Source organism: Uloborus diversus, chromosome 7 (genome assembly GCF_026930045.1).
Source record: "Uloborus diversus isolate 005 chromosome 7, Udiv.v.3.1, whole genome shotgun sequence".
In the NCBI taxonomy this organism is placed as follows: Eukaryota; Metazoa; Arthropoda; class Arachnida; order Araneae; family Uloboridae; genus Uloborus; species Uloborus diversus.
The window spans coordinates 148,292,749-148,320,027 of NC_072737.1; the positions used below are offsets into that span (position 1 = coordinate 148,292,749).

The 27,279-nt window shown below is 33.1% G+C and overlaps 1 protein-coding gene across 2 annotated transcripts in view; it reads right to left on the reverse strand.

The window, feature by feature from the left end:
• Positions 1-27,279, reverse strand: part of LOC129225690 (mutS protein homolog 5-like) — a 90,626-nt gene that overhangs the window by 58,197 nt on the left and 5,150 nt on the right. For both annotated transcript variants that reach the window (XM_054860167.1, XM_054860165.1), the window contains exons 2-5: positions 23,183-23,263; positions 13,684-13,776; positions 3,091-3,212; positions 2,564-2,670 (exon numbers count right to left, since the gene is read on the reverse strand). In XM_054860167.1, coding sequence (XP_054716142.1) covers positions 2,564-2,670; positions 3,091-3,153 — 170 coding nt within the window. In that variant the 5' untranslated portion in view covers positions 3,154-3,212; positions 13,684-13,776; positions 23,183-23,263. The remainder of the gene's footprint in view (positions 1-2,563; positions 2,671-3,090; positions 3,213-13,683; positions 13,777-23,182; positions 23,264-27,279) is intronic.

Consider the following 27,279-nt stretch of genomic DNA (forward strand, 5'->3'; position numbering starts at 1 on the left):
TACCACGTTAATATGATTAAGAAAACTATTGTAGTATTAGAATGAGGAATTTTCCTTTTTAGGAGGAACTGGGGTTGAACAGATTTTTATGCTCTTGTTGTGCAGTAATTGAAATTAAAAATAAATTCAAAATTGAAGACAGAAGTACGCTTCCAATAAGACGCAGAGTATTCGAATAGTCACGCAAAGATTGCGGTCCATATTTCATACTCGTCTTTCATTTTGAGAAATAAGTAGTATTTACTTATATACTTACTCTTTTTTTGCTAATTCATTATTTAGTGCTGCTAATTGCAATCTTTAATAATTAAGTATTATTTTTAAATTAAAGAGCTGTGTTTTCATTAGCAGATGAATAAAATCTTTTTAACTATGACTATTTAGGAATACTATGCACACACACAGACACGATTATTGAAATTCTGCAGCAAGTGTAGAATATTTTTAGCATATTCATCCAAAATATTAAAAACACATGTACACGGACGTTTTTAAAACTTTTTATTCCTGTTCTTCTCCATCTTCTGTTCAGAAGATCTACAAAATCAAAGATTAGCACTTTTCAAACAAAATTAACTGACGTTTTTGTATTAATTTACGGGTACTGCTGCTACAAACCAAAGTTTTGTGTATGTATAATATATTAGAAAATAACATGTCATTGTATGACGGAGAATAATTGCCTTTTTATCAGGGACATTGAACTTAAAATTTGACGTGTTAAACTGAATGTATCTCAAACTCAGATGCTCACAGTAACGTAAGTCAGATTTCCCTACTTTTCAAGAGAGCGTAAAAACGTTTCTTTACTGCATACAAAGGTTGGGACTCGCGCTCTTATAAAACTGATCAATAAATAAAAAGTTTTTTTTTACAAAATTACGCTGTTATGGCTTAATGTGGAATAGGACAGTTTTTCGGGACACTACTGTTGTAAAATAAAATACCGAATTTTGGGAGCTCCTATAATGACACAATGCTCTCCCACTACTCATTTATATATAATCTATAATTTCGTACAAAGCTAAGGACATAAGTACATTCATTTTATCGCGAGTTTCATTGTTGGTGACGTCAGTGCGTTGCTTGATCAGTGATTTTCGCTTATATATATATATAAGCAAAAATATAGCAATGTGGGGTCGGAAATGCTTTCCAGAAGCGGAAAAAAAAAAATCTTTTAAAGACTTTCGTTATTAATGACATAAATAAAAGAAGTGCATTGTTTTGTTTATCAAAAATTTTAAATAATAGAAATGACATAACAGCAAATCTATTGCAGAAAAAAAAGACGACTGAAGTTTCTCACCATACAATTTTGCAACTAATCACATTGAAGATTGACACGAAATTATATAACATCGCAAGCAAGTATGGGGGAAGCTCTCTCCATAATAAAAGTATAGAAAACGCAATTAAACTGAAACTTTTATTTGATCCCGACCCGAACAAACATACTAAATGCATCTATTCTTCGCCTATTATTGTATTCTTTCCGATTTGTATGTGATAGGGAATAGTACTTGTATCTGTACATAAACAAGAAGAAGGTTGAGGCAAAATAAAAGAAAGCATAAGATTCCCTCTCTTTTGTAGAAATCGCGCACAATACTCTTCTAAGCAGAGCAGTAGTGGCTTCGAGGAAAATCGCCGCGTTCATTAGCGGATCGCTGATAAAGATCTCCCGCGAAAATTTCCCGCCGCGGTGGTCCCGACTGTGTCCCTTCCTTTTATGCGATTCACCCCCTGAAGATACAGCTACCGGCCGAACACGGTCGAGCTCATCCTCAAAGGACGTTCATCTGACCCGCCCGAAACCAACCGTGCCGTCCTTAAAGTGTTAAAGAACAAAATATGTAAGCAAAATATTAAGAAATCAAAACAAGAAAATGTAAAGACAAATAACAAGAAATTTTAAAAACTGCTAATAAGAGCAAATTATAAAAATGGAAGCCAAACTGAAAAAAATATGGAATTAGAGTAAGCTCATTAACTAAAACAGACAGATAATCGGAACATGGGAAGATTCCCTAAAATCAAGATCTGACGGATTTGAGCATTTTTGGATAATTTGATTAGAACTGAATTTAAAGGAGTGATTGGAATATTAACAGTGTTAAGCAATATTAGATCTATTTAACTGTTGTTTATTTACATAATATTGCTGCTCTTTCAAGCAAATTTTAACAAACATCAGGTCTGTCCATTGGAGGCAAGCCCACAACTGCAATTAATTTTCTCAATTCCATAACAATTAAGAGGATGAGAATCTTTAAGGGAAAGGAACAAAAATTTAATAAGAGAAAACACCACACAGAATTTGAGATTATTTGGAAAGTTTATTATAAATGGAATCAATTAACATGTGGGGGGGATAGTCCCTATCAATAGCCACAGCTCTTAGTTGTCAAGTTTCATTCCTTCCATTGAAAAGGGGATTTCTTGAAAACCCAAAACACATGTCAGCAATTGATTTCCTAATTTGTGCTTGGTATATGTTGTTCACTCTCCTAACTTTGTTGCACAAAGATATTTATGTATTTCATAGATACATACTACTTACAAGGATAAAAAAGCAATGGAATTAACTGAACAAAAAGTATCATCATCCAACACAAGTCCTAAATGTCCTTTTTCAATGTACTTCAATAACCCACCAGCAGCTTGTACCTAAATGCAGAAAAATGAATATGAATATATATTGTATGCAAAACATAAGTATTGCCTGGTTGAAATAATTACATACCAAAATGTTTGAAGAATAAGTATTCAAATAAAGTGCTACAAATTTGGTTGCATTATGAGGCATGCAAATATATTTATTTCTTAAAGCAATGATATTACTTTTGATTAGATGTATTAGTTGATTGAATACAAATTGGTTTATTGAATACGATTAGTTCATTGAGTATTTTACATAAAAATAATTCACCAGACAGAAGTATTTCCAAAATAAAAATAATAATTTTAGGGAATGAATGGAGTAAGCCTTTTTTGATGAACTTTGCAGAGTTTTAAATATCATCTTGACATATGATTGCCAACAACCATTATTTACAATCAAGCATACTACAATTTGAAAACACTTACCATACATGTACTGGTGAAATCAATCCAAGATGAAAAGTAAATCTGTTTTTCAACATCATTCATGTTTTTTGGAATATTTGGAACATTCAAGTTTTGTAAACGGTGCTTACAGACTTCAAATGCTGAAAGTATTTTTACATGTAATTTTATACATTATGAAGTAATAAAGAATATGAGCAAATCTGAGAATTTTATTTAATAACAATAATGTAAAGTATAAAAAACTTATGCCAAACTATTAAGGCTCAATCAATGGATCAGCCAGGCTGATGCATCGGCGGCTAAGGTTCAAAAATTTACTGCGCCTGACCCTAACGTGAAGAAAAAAAATCAGCCTTGAAAAACATCTAAATGTTGATATTTTTCAGAAAAAAAGAACTTTTAGTTATCTATTTTTACTTCATAGTAAGTGCAGCATAGGTCCCAAAATGGGGCAGTAACAGGACCAACATAGTTCTGGATTTTGGAATATGCTGAATTTCGGGTTACTACCGAAACTTACACAACATGGCAAGTAAAGCTCGGCCAATGATTCAAAAGTTTAACCATTGGCATTGGTCACTGATGCAAACTTGGAGTAAGATTGGCCCATCAGCTTTAAAAACATCTAAATGCTGATGTAAGACTATGTTTTTTGAAAGGGAAGGAAAAAAATAAAAACTTTTAATAACTAACAAAATTTTTACTTCATAATTAATATAAAGTGTAACAAAAGGTCTAAAATAGAGGAGCAATACAGTTCTGGATTTTGAAAGATGCTAAATTTTGAATTACTATTGAAATTTACACAGCATGAGAGACACTTATCAAACAATCACTTTGATCATAGATTTAAGAATTTTATGCACTTTAATTGAAATAGCTATTGTATTTACAGTTCATATTTAAAGCATTGTTAGAATAAAGACATTTTTTGTACAAATTCAAAATACTGTTCAGTAATCTATACAAATCTTTTAATACAAATATGCAAATCATAATTTTATTAAGGATCTATTGCTGTTTAAACTTATTTATTACCAGGGGTTGATCCAGGTTTTATTTTTTGGGTCCCCATTTTGTGAAAAAGCAAAATATTTTTGTGAATTTTCTTTATTTTTGTAAAAAAGACCTTCTCATGATTTTTTTCTTGGATAAGATTATATTAAAGCATTTTTAGCTGTCGTATCGTTAAAGAAAAGCCCTAGACAGGTTTCAGGGGTGATTGCAAGTTCTTGAAGAATACCTGAAAGCTGTCAAGAGAAAATGCGCTGGGAGGAGGGGGGGAAGTAAGACTCTTAACATTTTATTCGTAATTTGACACATACATTACATTTATTGTTTTTTACAAATAAACATATGCAAGGCACACTTTCTTAAGGTGAAAGTCTCACAACAGATTTCCTGTTTGCCCCTCTCAAATACTTTTGGAGCAATGAAAATTGCACATGCTGCTGAACGTAATGATAACTCCTAATAAATAAATATGAATAGACTCAAAGATATCACATATTTCTTAACACAGAAGTGAAATACTCATTAAAGATGCCATGTATGTGTTTGAAAAACTTAAAAGTAATTAAAACCCAAAATAATACTGCACCAGCATTCAGCATTAAATTTTTTGACATTTCCGTTCTTACAGAGTTGGTATTTTGTTTAAAACTTTGCAATTTAATGATGTTAATAAATATATTTAAAAAATTTATTTGTTTGCCTCTTAACAAAGTACAGTAAACATCATAAATGCGAAAAATTCGTTTACCATGGCGGATGTAAGTAAATAAAGATCTTCAAAGAAATAAAAATATAAAAACAGCATATAAAAGAATTTTATTTTAAGTAAAGTTATTTTAGAATTGGATTTTGAAACTCAATACAAATTAATAATAAATATATATTGCGTAATTAAAGTAAAATTTAGGATTTTCCTGAAAACAAGTCACCAATCACAATCGTCCCTCTCCCGTCCCCCCTCTGACGCTCTCAAGCAAAAACACCTCATGCAGCAAGCAAAAAGATAAGATGGGGGAAGGTGGAAGAGGGGTAGGCTTCCGCATAGATGCGTACACATTTGCGGTTAAAAAATATTGTGAAAAGGCTGCCTTTTTATAAATTTTTGTGAAGGGGCTGCTTTTACGACGTGGAATTTTGTGAACAGGGCAGCTTTTGCGATGGGGAATTTTGTGAATGGGGCCGCTTTTGCCATGTGGAATTTTGTGAAGGGGCAGCAAAGCGGCCCCAATTTGGCGCTGGATCGACCCCTGATTACGTATCATATTTAAAGAGATTAATAGAAAAAAAATTAGAAAACTAAAAATACAGTGGAAAACTTATAATGCACATCCTGGAACTAAAAGTTGTGCATTATATTGATTTTTGCTTAATATAAGATCAGGGTTGGTAAAAAAAACGTTTTTTTGAAAAAAAAAAAGTTTTTCTTTTTTTTTTTTTGGTTTAAACTGGGTTTTTTGGTTTAAATACTATTTGTAACAAATACAATTTTATTTTAGGAAAATCATGACGATTTTAACAATTCATTGTTAAGGAATGTTTAATATTCATATTTGTACCTAATTTCTTCATAATTAATTAAATAATTAAGAGCCAAAACTTGTACTTTCATTTCCTCAAACGTAGAGATTTAGATGGGAGAATATAGTTTGAAAATCTTAATTATAAAAAATACAATACGTAAATGGGCCTTACATGAATGGGATATAAATAATCAAAGAAATAATTTACTGTGATAATTCAGACATTATTAATTACAAATAACCAAGAATAAATTCTTGTAAATTAATTTCCTCATAATCATAGCTATTTGCCATTAAAAAAAAAAGTAAAATTGAAATCACTTATTCTAAAACATGGAAAGTATTTTGCAGTATCTACAAAAAATTTACAAGTCTGATGTACATAACAGAATTTTAAAAATCAAAAGATCAACGCATATTTTGTGTGAAGATTTTTTAAAAAAATTACAAATCATGTAATTTATTTACCTAATGCATTAGCGACAACAATTATAGAAACAGGATAAGAAGGTTTTAAGAAAATCAATATGTTTTCCATTGTAGACATTTCTCCTGGTTGTATTTAGGAATAGGATTTTTTTTTATCAAAGAAAAAAATATTAATTAAGAGCCTCAGTAAGAAAATACTCTTTTAACATATTTCAATAATAAAGACTCATAAAATTTATATTTATTGATTCTTCCACCATTCATACAAGAGACTTCTTTTATAATATTGAGATAAAAAAAAATTTTGTGAGGTGAAAATTTGGCAGTACACTGAGTTTTATATGGATATTTTCTGTTTTCATAATTTTATATAGTTTCTTTTTTTGCTCTGACTGCATCATTTATCGGGGATGCAAAAGGTGAGCAGGTATAGGCACAATTTTATGCCAACTCCAAGTGTACTTGGCCTTCTTTAGTTATTTTTTTCTCTTGTCATTTAAATATTCTAGCGTTAAAATTTATATACACAACGCATCCCTTCAGTGGTATATAATCTATCTTAATGAATCTTAAGTAATCAAGCAAATTAGGTAGTAAATGACGTTTCGGTTGAAATATCCTTTTTGGACTGTTTTGAAATGCAAAAGACTGAAAAGTTATAATTGAATAAAAAAGGGCTATTTTAGAAAAACTTGCTTGGTCTGTCTTGTTATATCTAACAGGAAAGTGCGTTGATTTTAAAAAAAGAAAAAGAAAAAAAGAAAACTGTTTAGCAGACTTGCATTACCTTAAAAAGAACAAGTTTCTAAATTAATTAAATCTAATTTATCTATAAAACTGTGCTAGCTACTTTGCATCCAGTAGATTTTACTCTTTGAAACGATATGTAAAAATTAAGAAAACATATATGGGAAAACGATTTTCAAAAAAACAATTTTGAAAAAACACATATGGTTTAAAAAAAAAAAACACTTGGTTTAAACTGTGGTTCAATCCTGATATAGATCATTTCAAATTCAGAAAATAGTATTCAGAACACATCAATATAATTGCACCAGGCCTGGATCTATGTACCAGCAGTACAGGGTGGGGACACTGCACTAAAGGGGCCCCATGGCTCTCAGCGGCCTAGGAATCCAAGTTAGAGGCCCAGGGGATTTTTTGCAGGGGGACCCAAAATTAATAGATCCAGGCCTGATTTGCACATCAGAAAAAGTTTTCACTGGTAATATTAAAGCTCAAATTGTATAATTCTATTATCAATCACAAATAGATATATTTCATAACTAAAAAAATTATTGCTTTAAAACTATATTGACAAAAAATTTTTTATGCTTTCTAGGCCGAATAAAGGATTTTTTCTAATGACAAAACTTTTTGGTTACTGCTGAAAAGTTGTAGTTTTTAGAGAATTGCGTTTTATAGGTCGGTGTTATAAAGGTATTCTATTGTACTGGAATATTTATTCAAGTGGTTCAGAATATTAGAATACTTCACATTAATTCTCCTTTAATTATCACCAATTCATAACTGGTAGTATCACTGATGGAATGCAGATGATTTTATTTAAAACCCGTTTTCTTTTTTCAGTTTGTTTGCTTTATCGTCTTGAAATGTTTCGTGTGAGAGATATTCCTGAATTAATTAAACTTCATATGGTGAATTGAAATTGGCACGGTTAAAATCAATGTTATGTTGCAAATTATTTACATTGTTCACATAAAATCCTAACAAAATTCAAAAAATGGAAATTTTCAAAATAACTGCTGAAATGGCAACTAAAAACCAAAAATATTTGCGAGAGATGAGAGGAAACTGAAGTGCGTAATTAAGAAAAACCATTTTAAAAAGTTCTTGCACAAAAAATAGAAAGAGGAAGGAATTGAAGTTTGTATTACAACATTAAGACATCCCCAAAAATTTAAGTTTTAGTCTCATGTATCAAAAACAAAACCTCTCATGAAAACAAAACAAAATCATATGAGATTGAACTGGCCCAAATCAAGACATTTATGAAGCAAAGATGATTGAAAAAAGAAAATTATTTAGTGATGAATGTACGTTTTGTGTTTCATATCAGGGGTGCCCAGAGGGGAGGATTATGGCGCAAGTTGCGCCATCAAAATTTTTGGGGGGGATTTTTTTTCCAGAACTTTTTTTTTTTTAGGACATGAAATTTTTGAATTTTGGGAAAAAAAATATTTAAACTTATTCAACAAGAAATAAATACATTAATAATACTTTTTTCACGTACTCTTCAGGGCCGTCGCCAAGAAAGGGGGGAGGGGTGCTACACCACTTAATTTTTCAGAAGTGGGGCCGCCAGTTTCATTTTAGAGATGAAAACGAATGAAGAGAAAGGGAAATTCTTCGTTGTTTTAAAAAATTAAAATAGTAATTATAAATGAACAATTGTAATAATAGTGACAAAAAGTATTTTTTCTGTAAAATTTGAATAGAAAATGTAATCTTAAAATACAATTTGGGAACACCCATGATTCTCTTTTATTAAGAGTCGCGGAAATGTACGCTTCAAACATTTTTATTAACCAAAAAGAAGTATTCAGTACAGTACAGTACACTCTTCACTAGACCGCAGAATGGGTATGTCTGCCTAGTCGGAAACTATGGGCTCAGCTCAAATTAAAGTATTATGCATAGAGTAAAATTAGCATAATGGAAGGAGGAAAGGCGACAAAACTAACATGGTGCACGCCTTGTCCCTCGGCGGCCTTGGTTATACAAAACTATGCTTCATGGTTCTTCAGTAAAAAAAAAACATAAATAAATTGGACAACTTCATTAGAACAGCCCAAAGGATAAGATTCGCCGAAACATTCCTATATGTTTTTTTTTTGATGAAAAATATTATCCTGAAAATCATTGCTAAGTGGAGAAAAATGTATGGGTTGCCGAACTAAATTTGAAATAGAGAGAAAAAAAATAATAAGAGTCAAATGCAAAGAGAGATTCAATGTATTGTAATGAATACTCACACCAAAACTTCTAAATTTTTGAATGTAAAATTCGTAAGTAAATCGTAGCTTAATCAAGAGATGCAGGTGGCATATTTAAAATAAAATGAAGTGGAATAGAGACCTAAGGTATCGCAGAAACTTACAACATCTTTTCAAAATGTTAAAAGTCCTTTTTCCAAGGCCGCAAACGCTTGTATTGCAAGAAAGCAAAAATATTAGGGGGGAAATTGAAAGTTTTATTGTGGAAAATCCAAGCAAATAATCGTGTTTGGCGAAGGAAAATTGGAAGAAAATATTACGACAACATGTTTATCAGTAATTAAAATTGACAATGAAGATAGGAGGGAAATAGTCAAACTGAATGGAAGAGTGGGGAACTCCAAACCCTTCTTTTTACGTCCCTAAAGCTGCATGGAAGTGAGTTTTTAAAATTTAGGTTTTGAAAAAATCCCGGAAAAATGTTCTCATACCCCATCTTTTAGCCTAATGTCATGAAAGATGGCCTACACCTGAGTAGGAGTGCAATTTCGAAAAACCATGAGAGTGCTCCCAATGTAACCTCCGAGAAACGCCCTCTCAATTAGTCATTCATCCTCATTCAAAGTCGAATAAATTTCATCTTTTGGACTTGAATTTAAAAAAAAACTTCCTGAGTTGTCCCAAAACTGTCGTCCTCCAAATATTACCAAACATCCTCAAAAATTTCATTGTTAAGGCTACAATTTAGAAAATTTTTCGGGAGAGAGATCACCAAAACCCTCTACTCTCCTAACAGTATTAATAAATCGTCCACGATTGCTTTAATTGAATTTCAATTTTGAAAATTTGCCAAGGGAGGACCCCGAATCTCTCCACCTATTAACATTAACAAAAATCTTCTAAAACTGCGGTTTCTACGGGTCGAAATGTTTTTCGAGGGAATGCCTCTCTCTCTCTAGCCAACATCATCGAAAAATGTCTTAAATCTCGCTTTTACTGCTTCAATTACAAACCATTTCTGGTCGCGAGCTCCTTGAAAACTCCCCCCCCCCTCCTTTCATCGAAGGTTGGTTTAAATTACGTTTTCGAAGCTCTGATTTCAAGAAACTGGGGGTGCACTAAATTTTAACAAAAAAGTCTACAATCGCGTTTTTAAGACTTCAAAATTTCAAAAAATTTCGATGGGGGGGGGGGGGGGGGGGGTTGCATCTCTCCTCCCCTTAATATCACCATAGATCGTCTAAAGCTGCATTTTTCAATCTACAATTTTCAAAATTTTCCCAGGGGAGAGCCCCTACCCCCCCTTTTTACGTGTCACAATCAAAAATAATTCACAATTGGGAATACGTGTTTGAAGTTTGCATTTTGAAAAATTATAGAATGATGACCCCGAGTCTACCTCCCTTAACATTACCATAGATCGTCTAAAGCTGTGTTTTTCAAATAAGTCTTGAAAATTTCCGAGGCAGAGCCCCTGGACTCCTTCTTCTGAACATAATTAAACATAACGCACGATTGTTAACTTAAATTAGGAAAAATTATCGGGAGAGGCTATCCTGGAACTACCTTCCCCTTCCTCCCAAACTTAAAATATAGTTTCAAACTGCGTTTTTATGTCTTCAAATTGCGAAATAATGCAAGAAGGTAGCCCTCCAACACCCCCTAATTCTGACTGAATATTATCCTTACGATATTACTAGTACTAAAGTCTAGTAATATGACTATCCCTGCTAAACCAGGAGTCAAATCTTTTCTCTCTCTGCACATTCGAACATTCATTTGAAAAATTAAGGGGCTGCCAAAAGCGTCCTCCCCACCCCGCCAGTTTTTTGAAATAGTGACGGCCCTGGCACTCCTTTCCAAAATTTAATGACCGCGTCTCTTTTTCAATCAAAGAGCATCACAGATGGCATGGAGTTGGTGTCCCTTTCAAAGCTGGATCAGAAGATTTGATTTCTTTTCAATATCTTATAAATTTTCTGGAAGTAGCACAATTTTGCATGATGAATACGTGTGACAATGATGAGAGGGAGGGAAGTCAAAAATGTTTTATTGTTTGTAATAATTCTGACCAGAATGCTCTAATCTTTCATTGATTCATTTGCACCTTGACAATCGTGAAGAACTAGTTTTGAAGTCCCTCCAATCGACAATTAATATATTTTCTTCATTAACTAGCTTAAGCTTATGAAGAATTTTTCTCTCATTTCACTTTACTCCCATCTTCTCTACCATTTTTAAACTGATTGTTTCAATTTATCATTAGATGATTTTTATTAAAACTTTCAGTGATGTTGGTTTTCGCTGATGAAGTAGAACAGTCTGTTCTTAAGGTGTTTAAATTATTTTTCGTAAATCATACTTACGTTCTCCTATGTCTGATATATATAGAAGGATATTTGATTCGTAAAAATTCTCGAGTTATGATTTTCGATGTGTGCAGAATATACGAACCCATTTTTGAGGATTTCCGAAAAATATTTGTCATGGTGTGTGAGATCCATCTTTTTTGGCTATGCGACTTCAATTTTGAAAAACTTCCAGGAGAGTGCCCCCACTGAAATGCCAGAATTACACCCTCTCTATCATCAAGAGTCATCTAAAACTGCGTTTCTAGTAATGCAATTTTGAAAAACTTATAGGAGAGAGAGTCCCTGATTCCCCCCTCTTTCCTTAACACAATCAAAGACAAGCCTAGAATTGCGTTTTTGGAATGTCAATTTCAAAAAATTGTGGGGGGAATGGCACTGAAATTCACCTTCCACTAACATTATCAAGATATATCAAAACTGTTACAAGTTCGGAAATTTAAGTAGAGCACTCCTCTCCTTCCTCCCCACTCTTGCCAACATTATTAAAAAGACGTCTTAAATTTGGTTTTTAGGGCTTCAATATCGAGAAAATTCCGGGAGAGCTTTCGAAAACTCTTTTTTTTTAACGTCACAAAGGTCGGCTACAATTGCGATTTTAGAACTTCAATTTCAGAAAACTGCTTGTCCCCCAACCATAAATAACGTTTTTAGGACTTGAATTTTGAAAATTTTCTAGGGGCGAGCCCTAGGATCTCTTCTTTCCTTAACATTATCACAAATAGTCTAAAACTGCGTTTTTAGAACTATCATTTTGAAAACAAAGGAAAGCTCTCCTTAACACAACGGTAGACTATTTACAATTGCGCTTTTTAAGTTTCAATACTGAAAAATTACCGGGAAGGTGCCACCAAACCTTTTATTCTCCTAACATCACCAGAGATCGTGTAGAACTGTGGTTTTAAAATTACAATTTCGAAAATTTTCCGGGGGGAGAAACTCCCCGGACCCCGTATCTAATTGACAATAAATTTCCGTTTCACGGTTCATGTTATATACATCTAGTAATGACTCCATGCCAAGCCAGAAAGTTATCCCTGTAATTATTCATACGTTTGAAATATATATACATATAAAAAAAGGTGTAGCAAAATTCAGGGGTAGCAAAAACTTGTTTACTCAAGGTCCACGTTTTAAAATTCCGGAAGACAGGGCGGGTCAACAATCCAACAACATTTCAGTTCAAATGGTATTTGTTAGCGCTAACCCCCCCCCCCCCTCTTTCCCGTGAATTTGACTGGAAATTACACTCTAAAAACTGTTATGTTTAACGCAATTCGAAAGCAAAAAAATTTGGGGGGGGGGGGGAATTTGCGCCATTGAGCTTGGGGGGGATGGGCACCCCTGTTTCATATGGTAATCAAGGTATTCGAGTTTCAAGAATGCAGCAAAAGCATTCCATAAAGAATGCCTTAAATGTAGGGTAAAATTTACTGCAAGTGGTTTGAGGTTGCATGAGTGTAAAAGACCTGAAAAAGTCATATCATCTATGAAAAGGGGTTAACTGCCAGACCTTCAAATAAGAAAAATTTCCTGGGATGGGCCCTCAAATCCCTGCTTTCTCTAACATCAACAAAAAGATAATCTAAAACTGTATTCTTAGAGCTACAATTCTGAAAAATAGACAAGTGAGCACCAACAAACCTCTTCTCCCCTAACATTAGCAAAGATAGTCCAAAATGCGTTTTTAAAACTAAAAATTCGAAAATTTTCCAGAGAAAACCCTGGACCCCCTTTTTTTGAAGTTAATATTATGCCAACGGTTAGGTTCATATTGGTTTCTTTTTAAATCAGAAGTCCTATACAGTCGCATCAGAACAAATAGCACCTACAGAAAAACCACTTTGAGGCGAATATATGCACACTTTTTTTGAGAAAAGAGGAAAATTATTGGGAAAGTTACAGCCTTTATGATAAAATTGTGTCGCCTACTAAAAAATACTTAAAAAATGCTCTGTACCTCATTGTCAACTAAAAATTGCTTCTGCCAACACAACATTTAAGATACATTTGGATTCAAAAGCTTTTTAAATAACACCTGAAAGAAATAGTTTCAATTACAAAATTTTTAAATGATTTTAAAATATTCGATTTTCTAATGGAGTAACTTGGGAGTATTTCAGCTTTTATTGTTGTTGTTACTATTTTTCCACTTTTAAGACATAGCTTAAGTTAATTGATTTCTTTGTGGCTTGAAATCTCTGAACAACCATTTATCTGAAGTTAGTCAAATTTTTGACCCTCTACTGGCTATATAATAGCAAACAGATGAACTAGACAAACAAAATGTTTCATAGTTAAGGTAATTATTTAGTTACTTACCAAATTCTAGTTTTGGCAAAAGATGAAGAGATGGTCTGCTGCTTGCACTTTCAGATGTGCTACTATTTGTTTCTGTGTTTACTTGTGGTAAATCTGAAATATCCAAAAGAACAAAACTTTGAATTGTTTGGATCAAGTACAATAAAACAGCTCTAAGGCAGGCAAAAATGCTTTTAACTGAAACCGAATCACTTTTAAGGAGTGGTTGTGAGGTAGAGGTTTGACAAAATACAGCTAAAATAGAGATATCAATGCCTTAATAGAATGACTAATAATATGCTAAACAGAAATATGTTGTGTCCTTTGATATATTTCTTGGATTATCAATGCAATTCCTATTTAAAGTTAGTTTTTATTTATAAACATATGCAAATACAGTGAAATCCTGTAGTAATGAATATATCAATACAACGAAATCTCTGTTTCAACAAAATAAATTTTTCAGTCCCGATTTAATTTCCATTACATTGATTAAATAAACTCTATCACAATACAGAGCGCTCAAGTCACATGCCTAATGTGGGGCGGGGGTACCCCCCCCCCCAAAAAAAAAGTCATGTAAAAGTTAAATAGTTGATAGACCTAAAAATTTTAGTTAGTTGTCTGTGGTCAGTAGACACTTTAACTTTAGTAACCACTTTTTTTTAATCATTAGTAGCAACTGTATTCAAGAATTATTTTAAATAAAGACATTAGAACATGGACCCTATCTGCAACGAAGTTGAACATACACATGCACATGAATATTTCTAAAAAATGGAATAATAGTGCTGCAGTCATCCAGTTTTTAAAAAAAGATTTTGACATATGATTTTCTTATACATTAGCAATATGGGACAGCACAACCAAAAACATACTAGCAGGTTTAGGGGAGGGGGCAGAAATGATAGAAATAATGCAAAGATGATTTGTATCTGCAGTAGAAGTGGCCGACATTGAAAAAATGTTTACCTACCAAAAAATAAATGAAAACTCCTTCAGGGATGTGCCTACCAAAACTCACCTTTTGGAGCAATCTTAGGAGCAAGAAAATCATGAGTTTCGAGCAGCTTGGAGCAGTAAAATGGTGAATTTGGAGTAGCCTGGAGCAGTAAAAATGCAAATTGCTGCTTTGATTTTAAAATTTAAATTTTGCATCAATTTGGAGCAACTATGTATATTTCACACACAGAAACATGTGTGACATGATAAAATAACAAAAAAGGAGATTAAGGATGCAAAATCACCATAACTCCATATATAGGCATATATGTTACATACTGAACTACTTGATTAACAAATCTGAAGATCAAGCAAAGGCAACTTAAAAACCTGTTATTTTTAACTGTTTGATACTTAATCACAAAATTAATAATGAAGTTGAAATGAAAAAAAGAATGATTTTGAGAAATGGTGTCAAAGAAAAGGAATTTTAAAATATGTGTGAAAACATATGAAAAATGTGAAAAAATAAATAAACAAATAAATGAATAAAAATTTTAAGACAGGCTAAGAATATGGAAAAAATGCTATAATCTGAGAAACTTGAAATGTCTACATATTCATTATCAGAGCATTAGAATCCCGATTATATGGTATATACTGAACTACTTGATTGACAAATCTGAATCATAAATAGAAGACTGTAGATGTGGTTTACATTGATTTTCAAAAAGCTTTCGATAAGGTACCGCATGCTGCTCTACTTAGCAAATTAGCTGATATAGGAATAGGAGGGAAAACTTTCATTTGGGTAAAAAACTGGCTGACCGCAAGGAAACAAAGGGTAGTTGTAAGGGGAAATTACTCTAATTGGAGTGAGGTTTTAAGCGGGGTTCCTCAAGGATCAGTGTTAGGGCCTGTTTTGTTCATTGTTTTTATGAACGATATTCACAAAAATATTTCTGGGAACATGAATTGTTTTGCTGATGATGTCAAAATTATGGGGACTATAGATAATGAAGAACAAGCAAAACAGCTGCAAGAGGATCTAGATCAGTGGTTCCCAACCTTTTTTTGGAACATCCCCCCTTTCGGAAGTTTAATTCCACCTATCGCCCCCCTCCCCCCACACGTTCTTCCCTTAAAAACACAAATTAGATGGCGCTGATTTTAGTGAAGATTAATGTTACTGAACGCCTAATTTTTAGTTTAAAGCTTCAAAAAGTGCATGATAAAGCAATAATTAGCTTTAAAACTGGATTTTTTATTCTTAACCTCTTCTCCCCCTAAAAAAAGAAAAAAACGTAATTTGAAATGCTTTAACCAACGTCATTTACATACTTAGCAAAAATAAGAATAGTATTTTTCAGTAACATGCTTTTTTTTTAAATTGAAATCCGGAAAAAATTGAAAATTTTAACTGTTAAGATTTGTTTTTTTTTTACCTTTTTAATGGCTGCCTTGTGCTTGATGGAACTCCGTTAGAGCTTTGATGTCTGGCTTTATATTAGTGAGATTTAATCTGAGTTCCCCTTTGAGGCAGATGTCCAATATATTTCTTTGCTTCGTGAGAAGCTGCACTACAGAGCTAAATCCTCGTTCAACTAAATATGTTGAGGGGAATGAGATGAGGAGCTGTTCAACTTTTTTCCAAAGTTGTGGGTAAGTACCCATAAGCTTCACCCAGGAGAGTTCGTAACCGTATTGCGTGAAAGTAATTTTTGATTCACAATCAAACTTCAAATCCATAAACTCTGTCTGCAAAGAGTTTTCCAGTTCATCCACATCTTCAAAACTAAATGGGTCTAAAATACAGTCAGGAATTTGTAAGTTGATCAAATCTGCAAACCTTTATTCCATGTTCTTTTTTAACTGATCAAGGTGATCAATAAAAATTAAATTTTTTCTTCAGGAAATTCAAATCGAGAAACTCAGCTACAGAGTACAGAGTCGAATAATTCAAACAAACGGCGCAAACAGTTTCCTTTGGAAAGCCATCTCACAGACGTATGTAAAAGCAAGCGTTCGGAATTTTTCATCATTTTCATGGAAAAGCTCTCGAAACAAGCGATCATTGAGAGAATTAGCTTTGATCTTGTCAATAGCAGTGATGACGAATTGTAAGGTTTCATGTAAAGCACCACTCAATTTTTTTGCAGTCAAGTGTTGACGATGAATGACACAATGGATGGTAATCACTTCTGGCACTTCTTTTTTAAGGTGTGCAAGAAACCCAATATGACGACCCGCCATGGCAGGGGCACCATCTGCTGCGCAAGCACTTATATTTGTCAATGGAATTTCTTTTTCTTCAAAATAATATATCACCACTTTAAAAATCGATGATCCCTTTGTATCAGTAATCAAAGTTCTGGCGAACAACATTTCCTCAGTTATCTCTTTCAGCTCATTAATAAACCTTACGTAAGCTAATAAAATAGCTCTGTTATCTGTCACAGTTGATTCGTCAATCTGTAGTGCAAATTTAGTTTGTTTCAAAACATTTATGAATTTGCACTCAACATCATCAGCCATTTCATCTATTCTCCTGGAAACTGTGTTGTTACTCAGAGGGAGAGATTGACTTATCGTTTTACTGGAGCCCTCACCAAGCAAAATTTCAACCATTTTTTTGGCAGCCGGTAGAATAAGAGATTCGCCAATCGTATGAGGCATACCACATTTTGCTATCAAAAGAGACACTTTGTAAGAAGCAAGAAGCCCTTTGTCAAGAACTGTCCCCTCGTCTTCTAAGTAATTCAGCCACCTTTGGCCGTTGATCCGCTTTTGTTTTGAGGTCTCGAAAATAACTAAGAGGTTTATTTACTTTGTCACCATGTACTCTTGACAAATGCTCTTTCATTCGCGAGGGCTTCATCGCTTCATTTGCTAGAAAATGTTTTATCGCACAAAAGACAATGTGGAAACTGCACATTTTGCGGTGCCGTGACAAAACCAAATTTTAAATACTCTGCTGAATATTGCCGGCACTTCTTTTTCGAATTCATATCGGACTTCCACACTACGAAACATGCACAATTAAACAGAAATTCACTAAATTAAATCAAAGAAATGGAAACTATGTAAGGAGGTTTATGCGCTGATTGCAAAATTCTGAAAGAAAACTGATAAGTAAATGCAAAAACCCATTACTACACATATCCATCCACTTTTCAGGCGTTAAATATATGCTGGCGCCAACGGTCAGACAGTCCTTACAAAAAATGTTTTCTTCCTCGTGAAAACGGCAATAAAATAAAAGATAATTTTTGCTTTTGGGAATTTTTTTATCCAAACAGATTTGATTGAGTGGTAAATCATACATGCCTTATTTTCTTTTATTTGACGTGCCATATGCTTGGTTCGGTATTACACAACATAGGTATTCTGAAAGATATTTCTGAATTGTGTACCGATTTGTTTTAGTAAATATAGTTTTTGAAAAGTGAAGAACTTCCCATTACCAGGTATCCAAATACGGTCGCCCCCTATCGCCCCCCAGAAATTTATCGCCCCCTAGAAGAGTTCGATCGCCCCTTCGGGGGCGATCGCCAGTGGCGGCGCGAGAGCAAAAGTAGACGTCGGCGATGCAGTTTTGCGGGGCCCTTTTAATCGTAAAATATTCTCAGACAAATAATTGAATTCATGGAATTTAATTTTTGTACTGCTAGGACAAAAACATTTCGTGGTTAGTAGCGCAGTAAAGAAGTTTTTTTGGTGGTGGGGGGGAGGAGGCGGCATATTGACGGGGAAAAAATTACATGATAGAAAGGGGGGTCCGGGGGTTCTCCCCCGAAAAAATTAGAAATTTATAGTTTAAAAACGCCATTTTACGCTTTCTTTGCTGATATTAAGGGAAAAAAGGTACAGGGGGTCTTGGTGGGAATTTCTAGAAATTGAAGCTTTAAAAACGCAATTATAGGCCATATTTATTGACTTTAAAATCAGGGACTGTCCCAGATCGATTCTTAAAGAAAAAAAAAGTCAAAATCAATCTTCTGCAAATTCTCGAAATTAAAGTTTCAAAAACGAAATTTTAGACAAACTTTGAAGATTTTACGGGAAGGAAGGGAGCTCTTCCCTCGAAAAATTTTGAAAATTATGGTACTAAAAACTTTAGCAATATTTTATATTCAGGAGCCATTCCACTTAAACTTTTTGTTAATGTAGTTTAAAAAGCCTAATTGCTTATGGTGCAAAAGAAAGACCGTATGGGGACCCTTGACCAAATATTTTCTGAAATTCAAGCCTTAAAATGCGATTGTAGGGCCATTTTTTGTAATATGTAATTGTAATTTTTGAAATTCAAGCTAAAAACGCAATTTTTGATGTTGTTGAGTATTTGGGGGCTATAAGCTGGAAATATCGCGAAATGTTTGATCTAGAAACAAAATTTCAGTTGCTCCATAATGCTTTCGGTGTGTGTGTGTGTGGAGGGAGGGGGAGTTTGGAGGAGCAGCATTTTGAACATTTTCTTACTTTTAGATGAACTTAGGAAACAAGAGAAAAAAGAAAAGAACTGAAAAGAAGAGCAAAAAGAAGGGGGGGGAATAGAGTTAGCTGATCAATAAGCTGTTGCCATTGAATATTTTTAACTCAGGCCCCGACAGAATTGGGCCAAACATTTGCTAAGGCTGGACTCTGTGCAGTTTCCCCTGCACACACTATTTTGATTACTTTTGCGTCTGTTGTATTTAATAACAGCTTCAATCAAAGACATGGAATTATCTTAAAACTTCTGAGAATTTACTTCGGAGAATTTTGCGAGGCCCTACCTGAGCGAGGCCGTCGGCATTTGCCGACGTCGCCGCCACCTAGCGCCGCCACTGGCGATCGCCCCCAGGTTGGGAATCACTGATCTAGATCATATTATGGAGTGGGCTGATAAATGGGGTATGGCTGTTAATGTTGGGAAATTTCAAGTGCTACATTTAGGGCATGGAAATAAGTGTACAAGTTATTATTTGCAAGGTTCAGTCATTAGTCAGGCAGACAAAGTTACTGATCTGGGGGTCTTAATAAGTCAGGATTTAAAGTTTAGCCAACAGTGCAGCATTGCTAGTAACAAGGCCAATAAGATGCTTGGGTTTATCAATAGATCTATTTCAAACAAATCTAAAGAAGTTCTTCTGCCCTTATATAGAAGTTTGGTAAGACCCCATTTGGAGTATGCTGTTCAGTTTTGGTCTCCTTATCTTAAGAAAGACATTAATGTATTGGAAAGGGTTCAAAGGCGAGCTACAAGGCTAATAAATGGACTTTCTCACTTAGACTATGATTCCAGGCTTAGAAGGTTAAAAATGTACAGTCTTAAGCAAAGAAGAGACCGAGGGGACATGATTCAGTTGTTTAAATTTATTAAAATGAAAGATGTTACGGGGCTGAAGTTAAGCACTGAAAACAGGACAAGGGGTCATTGTTTTAAGCTATTTAAATCTCAGGCTAACATGGATATTAGGAAAAATTATTATTATAGCAGGGTAGTGGAACCTTGGAACAGTTTACCGGAAGGGGTGGTGATGAGCAAGGGAGCAGATAGTTTTAAGAGGGCCATTGATCTTCACTGGGGATTGTAAATTGACTAGGACCAGTCTAGCTGGGCCCAGAGCCTGTTGCTGGTCGTCACTTTTGTATTTGTATTTGAAGATCAAGCGAAGGCAACACTAAAACCATTTATTTTTAACTGTTTATTTAAAAAATTATAATGAAATTACAATGAAAAAAATGATTTTGAGAAATATCATAGGAAAAGGAATTTAAAAATATGTGTGAAAAAATATGAAAAATGAGAAGGAAAAAAATTAATAAATAAAAAAATTTAGAGACAGGCTAAGAATATTGAAAAAATGCCTGAATCTGAGAAACTTGAAATATCTGCATTTCATTCCCAGAGCATCTGCATTTGAATTCCCCTATTTTTGTTATCTTAAGTGTCTGCAACCAAAATTAGAGATCAATTTTCTGTCCTAAAATCTCAAGAAACCCCCAAGATTAGAAACTGGTGAGCAATATTATTTTTTACAGATGGCATTCGCTTAAATCAATTTGGATGAAACTGGATTAACATTTAAGTGGGCGTGGCAAGAAGACGAACTTACAAGTCCTCTTCTTCTAAAAACAAGAGATAAGAATGGTTAAAAATAATGGTCAATACACATTTTTTTCAAGTAAAAGGAACAGAAACATGTAATAAATTAAAACGAAGCAAATGCAATCAGATTTTGAAATGCGCCAAAAATCAGGACTAAGTCCAAAAAGAATCGTAAAAACAAGCACCAAATGCACAAACTTGATGATAATCTGTAAAAACTGCCAAATATGTTGAAGGAATTGCAACATTACATGCAAAATCGCGCTTTTGGCACAAGTTTTTCCGATTTTGGCGCATAAAAGTCCATTTAGCGGTCTTTTGGAGCAATTTGGTGCATGATCGGCGATTGGCGCAGTTTGGCTAAATTGGCACAGCTGGCACATCTGTGCTCCTTACTCATAAACTAACTTTGGTTAAACAAGGTTTCAGTTAAATGAGGTGTTGGTTAAAAGAGTTTTGGATAACAGATGTTCTTCTGTGCTTGTTTATGACAGGTTAAACAGTTAAATGGACTGACTTAGTCAAAGGCGCCCATATGGAGGGGGGGGGGGGGACAAGTGGGGGCTCAAGCCCCTTTTAGAATTTATAACTTCCTTGCTTATAGTACTTTTTTCTTTGCAAAAATGTAAAAACATTTCTTCTTCAGCTGTTAATGAATAAGTTATTAAAAATTTCAAATTTTAATAACTCTAATCCGCACTGAAATCGGTTTCCATGGGGAAAATATCCTGCTAAACCATGAGGAAAGCATCTGAGCCCCTCCTTACAATTTTGCATATGGGCGCCCTTGGACTTAGCATGAACAAAATACAAAATTCCTACTCAGATGCAAAAACTTTAAGGTACATAAATAAAAAAAATATTACTGCATATTTTACGTATTTTTAGTGCATATTTGCATGTATATTTTAATGACTTTTTAGTGCATATAATAGGAACTACAGTTATACATAATTTACTTCTTCAGCTTTCTTTACATAAATGATATTAAACATTCCAGCATTAATTACTATTATTTTGGAAAAAAGAAAAAAGCTGTTTTAAGTCAAAATTAAAATAGTCAATGAAAATATGAATAAAATCTAAGTTTCAAAATTGCTGTTTTGCTCTGAATCTGTAAGAAGGAAATAACATTGAAGAATGATGGGAAGAAAGTTTAATAACCACATATTTATGTTTTAAAATACAAAGGAAACAAAATTGTATTTTATGATTTTATACATTTATAAATTGAAACAGCAAGATGCATTCCTTAATATTAAATGTCTAAAAACAACTAATAAACGTGAAGAAAATGTCATTAAACTGGTTTCATATGATAGTTTTGTTTTAATATTAATTAAAGACGTACCGAGTAGCACTTTGGCCGAGTAGCCGAGTACCGAGTACTCGACCTTTCTCTACTCGGCCAAGTTACCAAGTACCAATTATGTTTTAAGAAAAACCCGCCGAGACACATATGATGAATTTTGAACCTATTGGAATAGTTGTATAGCCTTCCTTGTAATAGTTTTTAAAACTAAATTCCTGATGAAATTTAATCACGCATTATTTAGAAAAAAATGTTTATGTCAAAAATTTTACAAAAAAATTATTTTTTAAATTAAAAATAAATACAAAAAAGGTATGATCAATCAAGTTGGAATTAAAACAAATTATACCAGTCTATTATAGTTCTAGTTCGACAAACATAAATAATTTTTAAAGCAAATAAAACAAATGCGCAGGAACACTGCAGACACGTGTTTCTGTGTTACAAGGAACGTCTTTTTCAGCGCATAAAATGTGAGCTAAAGAATGTAAAGACATTCGATAGAAGAATCCGACTTTTGTCGGATGCCTTTAAATCTACGAGCTCACATTTTGTGCATTGAAAAAGAAATTCCTTGTAATGCCAAAACACGTGTCTGCACTGGGCTTTTAACATTGTTTTATTTTCATTTACTTTTTAAGCAAAGGTATTTTTATATTTCTTATAATTAATTTTTGTTTGTAGCAAAAATCCATTTTTACTATAAAAATTCCATATTTTCTACACTTACTTTTTTGCACAATTTTTAATAAGTAAGTTTTATTAACTTTGGGGACATTAAAATAAAGATTAATTCCATTGAAGCATTACTACTAACTTCATTATTCTCAAAATTTAAATTCGACTTGTAAATGATTGCAGAAAATTACATATGCTTGCGCGTTTTTATAAATTTTAATATCTGTCTTGGACAATATTCAATTTTTTGCAACTACTCGGTATGGGAAGAGTATCTGATCAAAATTGGGCCGAGTACCGAGTAGTTACCGAGTACTTGGTACGTCTCTAATATTAATATACATGAATGGAAGAAAACAAACAGTTTTCGTTACAAGTTTGAAGCAAACAAAAGTATTTATTAGTAAACCATAGCATTGAAATTTAAATAACGCCTGATTAGCATTTAAAAAAATCCCCAAAAGTAATTAAAAGGCAATGACGGCAAAAGTACTCACAATTCTCCTTCAAAAAGTTCAGAAGTTTTTCATCTGTACTACTGCTTGTTACAATATATGCAGGTTCTGCTTGCCTTAGTACTAAATAATAATGATTATTAGAAAACAAGAAGTAGGTTTTTACACAAAATGAATAAGTTCATTTTATTAATCTGAACCCATTTTATCATTATTTGACTTCAACTAAAGCACAAAAAATAATAAACTTGTCACACATACAATTGTACATTAAAACATCTTACTTAATTTAAGTACAGTAAAAGCTGGCTCTGTTTCAATATGATCAGGGATCAAACATAAATTACAAGAATCAACATCATAAAATGCTGCTCCAAGTTTATTTTCATGCCATATAATACTTAATATTATCTAAATAAAATAAAGAAATAAAAGTTAACTTCATAACACTAATATAATAAGTTTATTCTACAACAAAGAGATTAAGATAAACGGGGAAAAAAACATAACCTTACGGATTAAATCATTCAAATTTAACAAAGTAAAATAACAATTAGGGTCAATCCATGTCAAATCATCCAGGCCATGCCACCCACCATCTCCAATTTTGTTCAAATTTGGTGTACTTAATAGATTTTTTGATGCTGATTAGGCGGCTTTAAATATATGCCAAGATGATTTTTTTGCCGCCATTTTGATTGACACAAAGACGTGCATAAATGTCTATAACTCATTAACAAATTATCACAGAGATTTAAACTTTTTTCTTTTATTTTGTTCAATATGATGTATACTTGAATTTAAACTGGTTTTAAACTGTATAACTCATTTAATTTTCTTTCTGTGAGGGTTTACTTTTAATTTTTTGACTCGCAAACAGAGTAACTTTGACAGAAACTTACTCAAAGCTTACCCTTCAATTTTAACTAGAGACGTACCGAGTAGCACTTTGGCCGAGTAGCCGAGTACCGAGTCTTTCACTACTCGGCCGAGTACCGAGTACTCGGCCTTTCACTACTCGGCCGAGTTACCAAGTACCAATTATGTTTTAAGAAGAACCACCGACACACATGTGATGAATTTTGAACTTATTGGAATAGTAGTATAGACCTCCTTGTCCATATAATAGTTTTTAAAACTAAATTCCTGCTGAAATTTAATTATGCATCATATAAACAATTTTGTTTGTGTCAAAAATTTTACAAAAAAATTATTTTTAAAATTAAAAATAAGTAATTAAAAGGCATGATTAATCAAGTTGGAATTAAAACAAATTACAGTGAAATCTCTCTAATGCGGACACTAACAGGACAATTTTTTTTTTTGTCCGCAATAGAGAGGTGTGCTCAGGACATAGGTTTAACCCGTTCGCACCCAGCGTCACGCGGACGCTACGCAACGATTCCTTTCCTATCAGCCCATCGTCACTTATCCGCTACGCGCTCCGATCGACGCTGACGTCCCAGCGTTGCGTATATGCTTTCTCGAAATGGAACGATTGAATGGAATATTTAAACGATAATAGATGGCGCTAAATGGCTATAACTTTGATCATATTCGAGTCACATGGTATTTGACCTTCATGTACACGCTTTAGTTTCTTATTTGGGCCTCTCAATGGGATAGATTTTTTTTTATGTAAACAACAGTGAATCACTGCTCTGCGCATATGATTTGTGAGGTCTCAATTGCTCTTGTTTATATCTTTTTTTCTTTTTTTTTTACGAGTAATTGAAAGAGATATACATCTAGCTGAATAAATTATGGGGGAGGGAAGGAAGGTTAAAATATTTTTGCGTATGTGTTCCAGACTTTTGGGATTCCCCGTTCAATGAGAGTACATGAATGATTTCAAGAGGCCTGAAGTTTATGATTATTTTTGAATCCTTTCTGATATTGTTCTTCTGTATTTATTCTTTTTCATTTAGAGAATGGAAAACTGCAATAAAAATAGTTAGCGAAGTGAGTGAAAGGGAATGTTTTCGAGTGAATTATGAAGCAGTTTTGAGACTTGTCGCGTGGGAAATATAACTAGTTTAAATTCGTTGACCTAAGTTGTTTTAATCAAAATTACATAAGGAACATGTTTTTTTGCTACATTTCTTTTTCTTTGATTCCACACTCACGATATCAAACTCTAACTCTGTTTTTGTGCACATATCATTTAATTTTGTGCACATGGTTAAAGTTTTAGTATTCTACTTATTTCACTTCTTTCTAATAATGTAATAGTCTTTATATTAATAATTAGTAATCAGTAGTACATTATTTAAGCAAAATTAAAATTTCAAGCCATTATTTTGAGATGCTGATTTTATATGAATATTTTTGTTCAGTTAGGCTTAACTGCTGTAAATGCTCGGGCCGATGGCAGCGTTCCATTTCAGAACGTTCGGTCCCGTAGCTGCGCTTCGTTTTCCGAGCGCTGGTCCTCAAGGGGTTAATAATGTTATTTACATTGGAACTGAGGAATTAAAAATTATCCACATAACAGGGGTGTCCGCCTTTGAGATGTGTCCGTTAGGAGGGGTTTCACTGTATACCAATCAATTATAGTTCTAGTTCGCCAAACATAAATAATTTTTAAAAGCAGATAAAACAATGTGCAGGAACACTGCAGACACATGTTTCTGACCCCCCATTACAAGGAACGTCTTTTCCAGTGCATAACATGTGAGCTACAGAATGTAAAGACATACGACAAAAAAATCCAACTTTTGTCAGATGCCTTTAAATCCACGAGCTCCCATTTTGTGCACTGAAAAAGAAATTCCTTGTAACGCCAAAACATGTGTCTGCAGTGTTCCTGCACTGTGGTTTTAACGTTGTTTTATCTTCTTTTATTTTTTAAGCAAAGGTATTTTTATATTTTTTATAACTAATTTTTGTTTGTAGCAAAAATCCATTTTTGATATAAAAATTCCATATTTTCTATACTTACCTTTTTTGCATAATTTTTAATAAATAAGTTTTATTAACTTTGGGGACATTAAAATAAGGATTTATTCCATTGAAGCATTACAAACTTCATTTTTCTCAAAATTTAAGTTTAACTTATAAATTTTAATTGTAAATGATTGCAGAATATAATGCTTGCTCTTTTTTCTATAAATTTTAGTATCTGTCTTGGACAGTACTTATTTTTTAGCAACTACTCGGTATTGGCCGAGTATCTGATCAGAATTTGGCCGAGTACCGAGTAGTTACCGAGTACTCGGTACGTCTCTAATTTTAACCAAATTTTGTGCACAGATACCTTTTAGTGTGATAAAACATCTGGTAAAAAAATCTCGATGGGCCATTCACAGGCACTTGTTAAAAACACAATTCTTTATTTTCAGTCAAAAATATGAAACTCCTTTCAAAAAAAAAGTTTATTAAACTGCGTTTTTCCTAAAGTGAAAGCCAACACGCGTAAAAGAAGCCACAACATGAGAATTTAAGTATGAATGAGAATTTAAGTAATACAAACATCAGAATAAGTTAATATGGTCTATCAGTAAAGGTATTTACTACTTTGACTTACAGTACACATTGAAAACATTAAATTTGAGTCCAAAACTATTGTAAGTGTATTATAAAATACTAGAGGACCCGACAGACATTGTTCTGTTCAAACTTTTTAAATAGAAAAGTTAAATTATTTCAATAAACTATCAAGTGTTTGAACTGTTTTGTTGAAAAAATATGTAAAAAGAAAATGTTTTTAAGATGCTTGGTGTCAGAATGCGTGTATTTATTACAACTTGATTTATCAAATGCCCACTGAGCAGTTGTTTTATTAACTATTTTTTCTCGCGCACTTGAAAGATCTTCATAGATTGTATGGTTTGTTATCGTCCTCAGATATTAAGTGTAAAAAACTAACTACCCATCTAGAACATTAAATTTGAGTCTGAAACTATTATAAATATGTTATAAAATATCTATGAATAATCTTATCAATAAATGAATTTCAAATGATAAGTAACATGAAATATTACTTCATGTACTTGGACTTACCTCAGCTGATGTATTTGCAATTCGATAAGGGTAAACATTGATGAGTGTTGCATAAATTCTGTTCCATGCGAAGTGAAAGATAATAACTGAAAATATTATTTTTTTGTACTATCCATACTAAAGAGAGAGGGCAAATT